The sequence below is a fragment of the Bidens hawaiensis genome, unplaced genomic scaffold (genome assembly GCF_021521415.1).
Source record: "Bidens hawaiensis isolate Kalapana, Puna unplaced genomic scaffold, B.hawaiensis_p1.1 tig00006968_1, whole genome shotgun sequence".
Taxonomy (NCBI): domain Eukaryota; kingdom Viridiplantae; phylum Streptophyta; class Magnoliopsida; order Asterales; family Asteraceae; genus Bidens; species Bidens hawaiensis.
The window spans coordinates 930,318-943,825 of record NW_027491478.1 but is presented as its reverse complement, the minus strand read 5'-3'; the positions used below and the strand labels follow the sequence as shown (position 1 = coordinate 943,825).

Below are 13,508 nucleotides of genomic sequence, written 5' to 3'. Positions count from 1 at the left end.
TCGTTATGCCTCCATAACGAATTAGACTCCATTCGTCAACATTCCATGAAGAATGGTATAAGCTTAACGAACTAGCCCTCATTCGTTATGCTTCCATAACGAATGGGCTTATACCTTAACGAACTAGCCTAGATCACTAACGAATGGACCTCATTCGCTATACAACTTTCTTACCCACTTCACTCTCACATTCAAAACTATTGAAAGACTTAACAAGTTGCTCATCACAAGAATTAGATGATGATCCATGAAGATGTGGTGAATCAGTCACCACATTTATCGCCTTAAGAAACCCTTCAGGTTCTTTTGGAACTTAGGAGTTCCAAATAGGTGGCGGTACAACATGATATTTTGGATCATTCTTTTTGTCATCAATAGAATGCTTTGGGACAATGTTGGTACATGATGTCAGTAGTTCAGTTTCAAGTGTCTGTAATCGAGTTTGTTAGATTTGTGTTTTTGTATGTAAGCGAAGTTAGCTCATAAGTTCGCTGATACAGGCGAACTTGTGAACTAAGCGAAGTTAGGGACAACTTCGCCTGAACATGCCAGGCGAAGTTGTCGCCTTTATAATCAGCTAGGTTACGGCTTGAGTTTGAGTTTTTCAGTGAACAAGTATTCAGTTTACGTGTAACGAGTCCTGTAATCAGTGATTGAGATCTCGTGTTTCCGGTTGCAATATACAATGTGTCTTTGTTTATTGTAATGTGTGTTCGATCGTGTTAACTCGTATCGTCTTCTACACTCGTAACGTCTTACGTAGGGATTCCGCACCTACGTAGAACGAGATATTCCGTGTAGATCCGGCTGGGAACCTACAATTGGTATCAGAGCTTTTGCTCGTGATTGTGGTTCGGGATTATCATGCGGGTGTAGAAATCGTTCCGTTTGACTATTCGCGGGACGAGTTTACCGAGTTTTTGTGTCCTACTCACCTCCCAACATCATAAACAACCCATTACACCGTCACAAACCTCGCAAAATCCAGAAATCAAACCTGCAAAACCATCGTGTTCATCAGGCGAAGTTGCCGTCACTGTTCGTAGGGTTTCGGCGAAGATATAAGGTTAAGCGAAGTTATCCACAACTTCGCCTACCTTCTCAAGTTCGCTTATCTCAAGCGAAGTTACCCACAACTTCGCCTACCTCACAAGTTCGCTTACCTTAAGCGAAGTTATACACAACTTCGCCGAATCAGGCGAATTTAACAAAGGGAGCGAAGTTCAGAATCAGCGAAGTTCAGACTTAAGCTAAGTTATCCACAACTTCGCCTACAGTACTGTTAAAAAATAAAATTTTTATTTTTCGGGTTTCTTTGTGTTTTATGAAAGATGTCTTCAATAAACATTACGGAACTGGTGAAGATGGAAGTGGAAGCGGGTTCAGCTACAAAGGCACCAAAGATGCTTAAGGGAACTGATTTTGTAGCGTGGAAAGATCGGTTTGAACAATATGTCAAGTACCAAGATGCTAAAATGTGGGTGTGCATACAAGATGGCTACATTCCACCAACTGCTGAGTATGAGGGTCGTGATCAGATTAAGAAATACAAAGAGATGGAAGAAGAAAAAAAGAAAATGTATGAGGCTGAAAGCAAAGCTCATGCAGCGATCACAATGGCTCTTCCACAAGAGATTCTTCACACCTTCAGAAAGTATAAGACTGCTAGAGAGCTTTGGGAAGCACTTGAAAACCGTTTTGAGGGTAATGTGGGGATTCGTGCATCAAAGATTAAACTACTTAAAACTCAATTCTCGGTGTTCAAGTATCTGAAGAATGAATCACTTGATGATATCATCACGAGATATTATTATCTGATGACCGAACTCAGCAACTATTCCATTACTTACAAAGAAGATGAGATCGTTGAAAAGCTTCTTGATGCTCTCCCACCGAAATGGGAGATGTACACTGTGTTGATGAGAGAAGACAAAGAGTTTGCCGACTATGACTTGGAAACAGCAGTCAACAAACTAAGAACTTTTGAACATAACATGGTTCGAAAAGAGACACCAACTGATCAGATTCAGGATCCAGGAATGTATGGTGCAAAAGTTAACACAAGTTCAAGTTCGAAGTCTGAATCATCTGCTTATTACTCAAAGGGAGAGTCAGGCGCTAACTCAACACATGAAGGTCATGTATCTCTCAACATCAATGGTGATGTGTGTTTTGTAGCTGGAGGATCAAATGCTTCTAAACCTCAAGCAACCAAGAGTAGTTTCTCTTCAAGTGTTCCTAACAACAACTACTCTAAGATGCCCATGAGTGTTAAATCTGCTGAACAACAGTTTGCTCTCTATGCATCTTTCATTGCTTCGTATGAGAATTACATTCAAGGTAAGATTGTTGATCCAGCAACTTTGGATGAAGATTATGATCAAATCGATGCTGATGATCTGGAAGAGATGGATCTGCAGTGGCCAAATGGCGATGATTGTGAGAAGGGTTAAGAGGTTTATGAAGAAGACAGGTAGGAAGTTTGTTGGTGAAAGACCAGGGTTCGATAAGTCGAAGGTCAGGTGTTACAACTGTCAACAGAATGGCCACTTTGCGAAGGAGTGCACAAATGAACGTGTAGAACGCAGTCAAAATAGGTCTACACAACAGAGTGGGGGCGGTAAGGAGAATAGAGCCATGATTTCCAGACAGAATGGGGAGTACAACTGGAATCTGTATGTTGAAGAGGTGTTCGAACAGGCAAATTTAGCGAACATCGTAACTGAAGAAAGTGAGAAAAAGACTGGCGAAAATGAAGCTTACATGGCAGAAGCTCAAAATGAAGCTTACATGGCAGATGTGAAAGACCAGCTCTCTGAGGTAAGTACCAAACTCCCTTGTACTAAGTGTGAAAATCTGTCTGAATAATTGACAACTATAACTGATCAGTTTGTTTGTTTGGATGCTCAATTTAAAACGCTAAAAGAAGATCATCATTTCACTAAAGCTAGAGAAAATAGTTACAAGGTAAAAATAAAAGCTAGTGAGAAAGATATTAGAAGTCTTAAAGCAAATCTAGCTGAAAAAATTCAAGTAATTAATCTGAGCTATGAAGTGTTAGAAGAAAAAACCAAACTAATAGGTGAAAGGGATAAACAGATAGCTGATCACCAGGTGAAAGTGGTGGAACTTAACAGGAAACTTGAGAAATTTAGAAATTCCTCCGCTATACTTGATCACCTCGTTAGTGATCAAAGTTCCCCAGTTAAAAGGGGAGGAATTGGTTATCATGAAGTTCCACCACCTTACAATCATAATTACACTTATGATCCAAGTAATCAGAAATCTGTTGATGTTGATTATAGTCAGACAGTTCCGGTTAAGGTAACTATTAAAGATCCAGAAGTTAGTAAAGGCGAAACAAGTAAGCCTGTTTCGAGTGTTAAGATTTCTGCTCCTAGTCCTGTCTCATCAAACTCGGACAAGTCGTCCGAGTCGAGTGAGACAAAAGAAAAGGCAGTGTTACCAAAGTGGAGAGAAACATAAAACAACTGAAAAGAAATCTCCACTAAACCCGCATGTCCCACCATATGTGAGACAAACGGGCAGTAATGCAGCCTCATCATCTAAAACAACTATTGAAAAGAAAATTGAACACAGGAGTTGTTTCAGATGTAATCAATTAGGACACCTAATTGATGATTGCCCTCTGAAGCAGAGATTCAGAGGTATGAGACCTTCAAAAACTGAGAATAGAACTAATCACTATAATGGTAAAAATGAAAACTCTTCAAAGTTCAGAAATTGGACTAATCCAGGTTTTCAAAGAAATCGATCTCAGTTTTTCACTGCTAACAACCAAACCATAAGTAATAATTCATTTAATTCACGAAGGTTTGGATGGCCTCATAGTCAATCTCCAAGAAGGTATCCGTTCAGGACTTACAGAAATTATTCTGATACTAACTTTGGACAGCCAAGGTACGGGATGTATCGACCCAAGACCAATAGGTCTTGGGTCCCCAGATTTTAATTCTCTGCTTTAATCATGCAGGAACAGTTGAACAGGGCTGCAAACAATCTATGGGTTGTGGATAGCGGCTGTTCCCGGCACATGACGGGTAACAAGAGTTTGTTACACGAATGGAAACCTGTTCAGGGAGGAAGAGTGAGTTTCGCTGGAGAGAGTGGTGGAAGGATCACAGGAATTGGGACTGTGACTAACGGAAAGATGACGTTAGAGAAAATAAATTTCGTTGAAGAACTGAAGCATAATCTGCTGAGTGTTTCGCAGATCTGTAACAAAGACTACACCGTGCACTTTACCAAGAATGAGGCGATCGTGCTGTATCCTGGTTTCAAGATACCAGAGGATTGGATTGTTATGAAGGCTCCAAGAGAAAAGAATACGTATATTATGGACATGAGGTCGACTGAAATGGCAACAGAAGAATCGTGCCTTCTGTCAAAAGCAACTGAGTCGGAGTCCGAATTATGGCATAGGAGAATGGGGCATATTCATCTTCGGAAAATGAACTACATTGTCAAGAATGGGTTGGGCTGGGTGTTCCCTTGAAGAATTTTAACTTTGAAGACCAATGTTTATCATGCAAAAAGGGAAAGCAACACAAGAAATCCCATCGCACCAAGAAGGTTAACTCAATAGTCAGTACCCTAGAACTACTTCACATGGATCTCTTCGGTCCAGTGAATGTAAAAAGCCTAGGAGGAACATCATATTGCTTGGTGATAACTGATGACTTCTTTCGATATTCTTGGGTATATTTCCTGAAGTCAAAGGTTTGAAACGGTTCAGATGGTAAAGAATTTGATTACCAAGGTTGAGAATATCATGGGGAAAAGAGTTAAATACATCAGGAGTGACAATGGGACAGAGTTCAAAAACTATGAGATGGAGATCTTCTGCTTACAGAAAGGGATTGAACACCAGTACAGCGCTCCGTATACTCCGCAACAAAATGGAGTGGCTGAGAGGAAGAACAGAACTTTAATTGAAGGAGCCAGAACCATGCTGGCTGATTCGAAACTTCCTGTGGTGTTCTGGGCTGAAGCTGTTGCAACAGCCTGTTACATCCTTAATAGAGTGTTAACTGTTAAAATATTAAATAAAACATGTTATGAACTTATGCATGGGAGAAAGCCCAACTTGAGTGGTCTTGAACCATTCGGGTCCCCGTGTTCGATATTAAAGACCAATTCTAAATTTGGTGAAGTAGCCGACGAAGGAATTTTAGTCGGATACGTTGTTGGGACACCCAACAGACGGGTCTTTAATACATCGACCAACAAGGTTGAGGTGGTGTGTAACACTGATATCACAAGTTACAAATCACCAAAACCAAGCACGGGACCCGCTGGGGTTTTCGACTATGATAGGCTTTTTAAATCTTTTAACATGCCTTATTTGGATTGTGCAGAAGTTGATGAAAGAATTGCTACGAAGATGATATACGATGAGGAAGACACTTTGGTGCAACGACCGCAGTATGATGAATGTCAGCCTTCCTCGTCAAATGCTGTCGATACCCCTGCTGCCTCTACAGAAGAGGAATTCTTCAATCCGTTTCACTCTCAACAACAATCACCCATTGATGAGCTATCTTCGAATCTGGAAGACAATCTAAATGTCAGTTCGGTTCCGACTACGAGAATTCACAAAAATCACCCTTTAGAGAACGTGATAGGTGATCTGTCCGATGGTGTACAAACAAGACAAAGCTTGAATGAGCACACCTGTGTTTACACAAGCATTAAAGATACGGGCATAATTAATGAATGCTTGTACGCCTGCTTCATCAGCCAGATTGAACCAAAGAACTATCAAATGGCTCTCAAGGACAGCTCGTGGGTCGAAGCCATGCAAGAAGAGTTAGCCCAGTTCAAGAAGATGGAGGTATGGAACTTGGTTGCAAAACCAAAGAATGTGCATGCGATTGGCACAAAATGGGTATTCAAATGCAAGAGAGATGAGAAAGGGATAATTATCAGGAATAAGGCGAGGCTGGTTGTAAAAGGCTTTAATCAGCAAGAGGGGATCGATTACAATGAGGTGTTTGCTCCTGTGGCGAGATTGGAAGCCATTCGATTGTTTTTGGCATTTGCTGCTCACAAGGAGATGAAGGTATTTCAGCTAGACGTGAAGAGTGCGTTCCTTAATGGTAAAGTCGATGAGGTTGTGTACGTTGAGCAACCTCCGGGTTTTCCTGACCCAGACTTTCCCGATCACGTGTACAAGCTAAGTAAAGCGCTGTATGGACTACATCAGGCACCTCGTGCCTGGTACTCAACTTTATCCGATTACTTGCTTGAGAATGAGTTTGAAAGAGGTAAGATTGACAGCACATTGTTCTTTAAGAGAAAAGGGAGCGATTTCTACTGGTGCAAGTCTACGTGGACGACATCATCTTTGCTGCATCAAAAGTCGCCATGTGTCAGGAGTTTGAGGCCGTCATGAAGAAGAGATTTGAAATGAGTGCTATGGGTGAACTAACTTTCTTTTTAGGACTGCAGGTTGATCAGAAAAAAGATGGGATGTTCATTCATCAGACTAAGTATGTCCATGATGTTCTCAAACGCTTTAAGATGGAGGACAGCACTCCATACGATACTCCAGTCTGCGTCAACCACAAATTGGGTGCTGATTCAGACAACGATGCAGACGTGGACCCAACCCAATATCGGGCAATAATAGGTTCTTTAATGTACTTAACTGCTTCTAGGCCTGATATAATGTTTGCAGTTTGTCTTTGTGCTCGCTTTCAGGCAAACCCAAAGGAATCTCACTTGAAGGGTGCGAAGAGGATTCTACGGTATCTCAAAGGCAAGCCTAAGCTGGGGTTGTGGTACACGAGAGGAGGAGACTTAGAGTTGGTCGCCTACACGGATTCTGATTATGGAGGGTGCAATCAGAGTCGGAAGTCAACTACAGGTGGATGTCAGTTTCTTGGTGGCAGATTAGTGTCATGGCAATGCAAGAAGCAGACCTCAGTCACCATTTCAACCTGTGAAGCAGAATACATGGCAGCATCCAACTGCTGCTCCCAGGTTCTTTGGATTCAACAAAAGTTGCGCGATTACGGTCTAAATTTCACTCATACTCCTATTTGCATTGATAACACTGCTGCTATCTCAGTAACTAATAATCCCGTAAAGCACAGTAAAACTAAACACATTGACATCCGTCATCATTTTATACGGGATTGTGCTGAGAGGAAACTGATTGTGCTCGAAAAGGTTGATATATTGGATAATTTCGCTGATTTGTTCACTAAAGCGTTTGACAAAAATCATTTTCAAAACCTTGTTGAGCTGAATGGGATGATCAATCCCGAGTAACCGTGTTTTGTGACTTGTTAAAAAAAAAAAAAAAAAACGTCACTATCGCTTAGAATTATGTCGGTTGCCTCAGTTTGAAGGACATATCTTCGGATATGTTTGGTCCTCATTTCTACTTGTAGAATATGAGGATAGCCATTAACCAGATGACTGAAAGTGACCGGGGCGGTTTATGATGTGTTTTTATTCTTTCGCTGAAAATTAGTCGTTCAAACTTAGTTAGAAGGACACATACTCGTATGTGGTCGGTCCAGCTGATCCATTGGATCCTCAGGATAGCCGTTTACCTGAAGACTTTGACTTGATCGGGGCGATAGAACTTAAAATTTTTTTATGGGAGATAAAATTATTTTTCAATTCTACTACTTCGTAAGAAGTTCCTTTACTATGTTTAACAGAAAATTGATCCAACCTTGGAAAGTGATAGATATACTGATTCTGTGTGCTTAACTAGTGAAGTTATTAGGCCTAAAAGACTTTAGAACAGTCATTGTATGTCATGGTAGCTTTTTATGGTGCGTAACAGTAGAAGTGATACTAACTAAACCTACTCGATGTTATGTGGAAACTCCTTATGAGTTGTGCATGTCTCCATATATATCTTTCCGAATGATAGGCAGAAAAGCGATTACCCAGTCATACACGAGCCCGTGAGTGTTCTGATTCCCGTGAAGATAGCGTGTCAAGATACTGCAGTGATCCAGATTCGGGACTTGCAGTAGTTTTTTCTGAAGTTGTGTAAATATTAAAAAAAAAAATGTGTGTGTTTTATTGAGACATTCTAGAGTTCATAATGATAAGACTTCTAAATCAAGATGCAAGATAGATAACGGGAAGAAGAGTCTGAAGATCAAAGAGTAATTACTATGTCATCAGACACTACGGGTCGAGGTCAACTCGGGGTGACTTGGGGAAAGCCAAATACAATTTGAGAATAGATAGGAGGCATCATAATCTCTGAGTTGTTGCCCATTTAAGTTTTGAGCTTAATTGAACCTAACCCGTATCACAGAAACGATGAAAACCATTATAAGTTATTTACCTGCTTACAACCTGTTTTTTATGTCATAATACAGCTGAACACGGATCTGTGTGACAGTCACGTAGTTAGTATGATTCCTGTTCGGATCTTTTCTAAAACATGGTAGTCCCTGTCGAGACTGAAATTTGATCCCGTGTACTTTATTGTTAAAATATTTTTCTACTTATGTATTTGTTTGATTTTATACCTGGTTACTTGGTCTTGATCGTATCATTTAACGCTTTAAAGGATGTTTTCTAACTTAATTGCAAATTGTTCAAATTATGGGGTTTGTTTTGAAAAATTTTAATATCAGCGAAGTTGTGCATAACTTCGCCAGCTAGGCGAAGTTATCCATAACTTCGCCGGTATAACTATGACCCTATATAAAGGAAATCAATGGTCAAACTTTATCATTTTCTCAAACTCAGCGAACTTACTCACTATCAACCCTAAGCGAACTTATCGATCGATTCACTGTGTTAATCTTTCTCTGTTCTAATTCGATTAAAGGTGTGTAGGTTTATAGTATCGTATAATCAATGTTATTGAGGTTAATCATCGGTCGTTTCGACTCGATTCTCGACCTCGTCTTTCGAAACCTTAAACACCCGATTTCAAACTAGTTATTACGTGGTCGTAATCTACTTGAGCGTCTAAAACTTCATAAAATCATGTGTTACGGAGTCCTCAATTTCCAAATTCATCATCTACACGTCGAATTGAAACCTTAACTGTTGCCGATTCGTATTCGGCGAAGTTACAGTTTAGGCGAAGTTATCCGTAACTTCGCCTGAGGTTTAACTTCGCCTGATAATTAATTTTGAAACAGTTTATGAGGCGATGTTGTGGTTAGGCGAAGTTATCATTAACTTCGCCTGGACCTTTTTACTTAACAGTTAACAGACGAAGTTCAAGTTGAGGCGAAGTTGTTCCCAACTTCGCCCCACCACTAACTTCGCCTATACAGAATAAATCACAACTTCGCTTATGGTAACAGGCGAACTTGTGATTTGCTTTGACGTTTATCTAACTTAGTCTGTTTGATGCAGATATGGCTGCTGTAGGAGGTGCAGGCGGTGATGACGGTGGTGATAACCAAAGACAGTTCTTCCCGGGTCATAACATGTACATAACATTAGACCCGGAGGCGAGCGGAGTTGATGATTTTCGCGAAATCATCACATTCTTACTACGCTCGCGTATATTCCACGCGATTACGACAACACTGCCAATATCCTTGCCAAACATTGAGGATTTTTGGCAGACCGTGGAATATGACTGTAGGGTCGAGCCCCCGGTGATGCGAGCAACAGTCAACAATCACATTGTTCAGTTCTCATCTGAACAGATCCGGGCGGCTTTACGGTTTGGAGATGAGACGAGGGATGACCCGACAGATTTTGTGGCTCCTTTCCGTGATGGGGGATACTCTGGTCCCTTGGGAGATACTCAGAGAAGGAAGGGGTTTTTGCTTGACCAGTTGCGCTTTCTCATGCATGTCATGATTGTATGCATGTCAGGGAGAAAGGCGGGCACTGATGGCATGGGCGCGACCATGCAGTCGGCGATGACTGCTCTGACTTATAATAAGCGTTACAGCTTTAGTCAGATGGTGTTCTACGAGATTGATCGACAAAGAAGAGCGGTGGCGCGTGAGAGATTTATCATGTATCCAAGATTCCTCCAAATGATCTTGAATCATGTTGCTCCAACGCTACCTCAGCGCCGCCCGATCAGATACGTTGAAAGTGTGAGCAAAAGAATCTTCGCCCAATGCAGATCCTCCAGTGCGAGGAGCAAACCTGAGCTCCGTCCTCGGCATACTCCACTATTTGGGTACTTGATCAACCCGGAGTATGTGCCTGCTCGTGGGGACGAGTTTCGGGACCCGGCACCACAACAGGCAGGAGCACCTCAAGCTATACCTGCTGCTCCTGTTGTGTCACCGGAGGAGAACGTAGATCTTGACGCAGAGTTTGGCGGTCAAGGATTCTTTGACATGGAGAGGGTGGACCCTGAAGAGAATGTGCAAGTCTCGGTTGAGAGGGTGTCGAGTGTGAATATCACTAGGGCAGCTACAACGGTGGCTGACTCTGATTCAGACGATGATGTGGCTGTAGCGAGACGAATTCTAGTTAACCAAGAACGGGTTCAAGGGAAAAGAAAGAGAACTGATGATGACAGCGAGTCAGACTATGAAGAAGAGGTACATCAGTTGATTCGGAGATCAAGAAGGGAACGGGCAGGTGCAGGATCGGGAGCTGGTGAGAGCTCGAGGGTGGTACGTTTCACCCCACCCGCACTGTCCGGTATGACAATGGTCCCTTCATCATTACAGGTCACAAGGCCAAGCGCCACGGATGTTCCCGTGGTGGCTACCTCATCTGCCTTTGGCCTCCCACCAACTACATTCCAACTATCGGCTCCGGAGATTGTATCCTTGCCACCTCCAAATCTTACTACAACGGAGGTTGTGGCACGATTTATTGAGTCGACGGTTGTGGCCACTGCAGGGTTATCGGTGACGATACCACCTGCGGTTACGTCTATGCCTACATCTGAGGTCCCGGTTACATCGGAAATCCCTCCTCAGTACACTCAAGATATATCTCATCTGAGGTTTGATTTCGATGCAACCTTATCAGTCTCTGAGCGAATAGCAGCACTTGAACGGGTTGTGGCAGAACAATCAAGGATAAATCTTATCCAGACCCAGGCTATTCAGCGCCTAATTGCAGAGAATCAGTTGCAGTCGTCCCTGCTGGTAGAACATGGCAAAATCATAGATGCTTTGAAGGAGTTCTTGGCATCTCAGGGGGAGACGAGCTGTAAAGGCGATGAGCTGAGGACCAAGAGACGTAATGATCGAGACGATGATCCCAATGCATCGAAAGGTGCAGGTGGAGAGTTGCCAAGAACTGAACAAGCTCTTGGGACTTCCACATCTCAGGGGGAGTCGACAAGTGCAGCTGGTGGTGATGATGTGGTGGTAGTGGACGTTGAGGAGATGGATGATGAGTTGATAGGTGATGATGATGTGTTACCAGTTGATGAGATAGAGAAGATTGGTGAAGAGATTGTGATTGATAATGAGATTGAAGAGGGAGAGATAGTAGAAGAGAATATTGAGCATGAAATTCCGGAAGTGGATAAGGCTGATATGAGTAAAGAGATTGGAAGTGATTAGACGGAATGGGAAGAGCAGCCAAGATGGAAAGAAGGCTATGCTCAGTGGTTCGTCAAAACGAAGAAACTGGCGGTCCCTACTATGTTTAAGAAGACTTACAACATTAGAGGCTATGCTGAATCGAGAAAGGGGATTATATGCTGGATATATGATGAGCAGTTGAGGCTCTTTGTTATTAAGAGGTATGATGGTATTCAGTACTTCAAAAGGATGTTGAGATCATTGAATACATTGCTAGAGTGTGAAGTAAAAGACTTAGCCAGATTGGGATTGATAAACCGAAGTGATGATAACATGGCTAGAGTCATCGGGAAGATTGTATGGAAGGAGAGTATAAAAGAAAAGAAGTTCGAGCTGTTGAAACCACAAAAGGGAAAACTTATCGAAGACAAAGATAGAGGTTTGAGAGCAGATGGGAAGCCTTGGATGATTATGAAGTATAAACCGATCCGGTGTTTGAAAGAAGTGCCGATGAAACAGATGCCCAAGGATGTGCTCAAAGACCTGAAGTGGTGGTATGTAGATTGTGTGACAGCTGAAGCAGTAATGGAAGACGAAGATGAACAAGAGCTGCTGAGAGTCTATGATCCGATGCATCTAGTGAACTTGTCACAAGCTGATCTGCAGGTGCTGAATGAGAAGAAGATATTTTATATTCCTGCTTGGAAAGACGAAGCGAAGAAATATCAAAGAGTTGTATCAGTTTGTGTACGCGAAGGAGTTCATGCTTAAAGATGAAGATGCAAGATTGTTGAAGATTATAAGACACGTGTTTGAAGATAAAGATATGAAGCTACTGCCAAGGGGGATTCTGTTGGTACATGATGTCAGTAGTTCAGTTTCAAGTGTCTGTAATCGAGTTTGTTAGATTTGTGTTTTTGTATGTAAGCGAAGTTAGCTCACAAGTTCGCTGATACAGGCGAACTTGTGAACTAAGCGAAGTTAGGGACAACTTCGCCTGAACATGCCAGGCGAAGTTGTCGCCTTTATAATCAGCTAGGTTACGGCTTGAGTTTGAGTTTTTCAGTGAACAAGTATTCAGTTTACGTGTAACGAGTCCTGTAATCAGTGATTGAGAGCACGTGTTTCCGGTTGCAATATACACCGTGTCTTTGTTTATTGTAACGTGTGTTCGATCGTGTTAACTCGTATCGTCTTCTACACTCGTAACGTCTTACGTAGGGATTCCGCACCTACGTAGAACGAGACATTCCGTGTAGATCCGGCTGGGAACCTACAGACAATGTGGTCAAGGACATATGATGAGGGGGAGTAGCTTTTAAGTTTAGTGTCAACTGTTTCAGTTTCAACTATAATCAATTGAAGTTCCTTTTTAAGTTCCGATTTCTCATCAACATGCCTATTGATAGCAATTTGTTTATCTTTAACTGTGTGAGTTAGCATAGAAATTGTTTTATCATCTTGTAGAATTTTCACCCACAAGCTTTTCTCACATTTTTAAAGTTTATCAAAAGCTTCTTTAATTCTTATATAATCTTGAAACATGTTATTGTAATATGTTTTAAGTGAGTTAATCGCAAAATCTTTTTCATCACATAATTCACAAAAATGTTCAACATTAGTAGAAAATTTTACCTGTCCAGCCATGAAGGCACGATTAGAAGTCTCTACTTCAACATCTTCAATATCAATTGTCGCTGGAACTCCTTCAGCTAGCACAGTTTGATCACACATTTCTTCAATCTTTGCAACTACATGATCTTTATTAGTTGCTACACTCTCATCTTCTTCATCATCAATTCAAAAGTTAATCTTTCCATGAGGTACTTCCTCGCCATTGAACCATCCTGCAAAAATTTCATACACATCAGGTGGCAAAAATTATTTAAAGAATTCATTTGGAATCGAATCAAAACTATTTGTAGATTCTTTCCCCTCAGGATCACTTGTAATCTCTTCAATATTGTTCTCTTGATGATCATCACACACAATCTTTTCAGCATCAGTTGAATCATAAATAATATCTTCAGTTTCCACATC

At 41.5% G+C, this 13,508-nt stretch overlaps 1 protein-coding gene across 1 annotated transcript in view; it reads right to left on the bottom strand.

Moving 5' to 3' along the window:
• LOC143634025 (uncharacterized) overlaps positions 1–13,202 on the bottom strand; it is a 34,184-nt gene extending 20,982 nt beyond the window's left edge. Inside the window, exon 1 of the mRNA XM_077102213.1 lies at positions 13,104–13,202. Coding sequence (XP_076958328.1) covers positions 13,104–13,202 — 99 coding nt within the window. The remainder of the gene's footprint in view (positions 1–13,103) is intronic.
• Between the last annotated feature and the right edge of the window lie 306 nt (positions 13,203–13,508).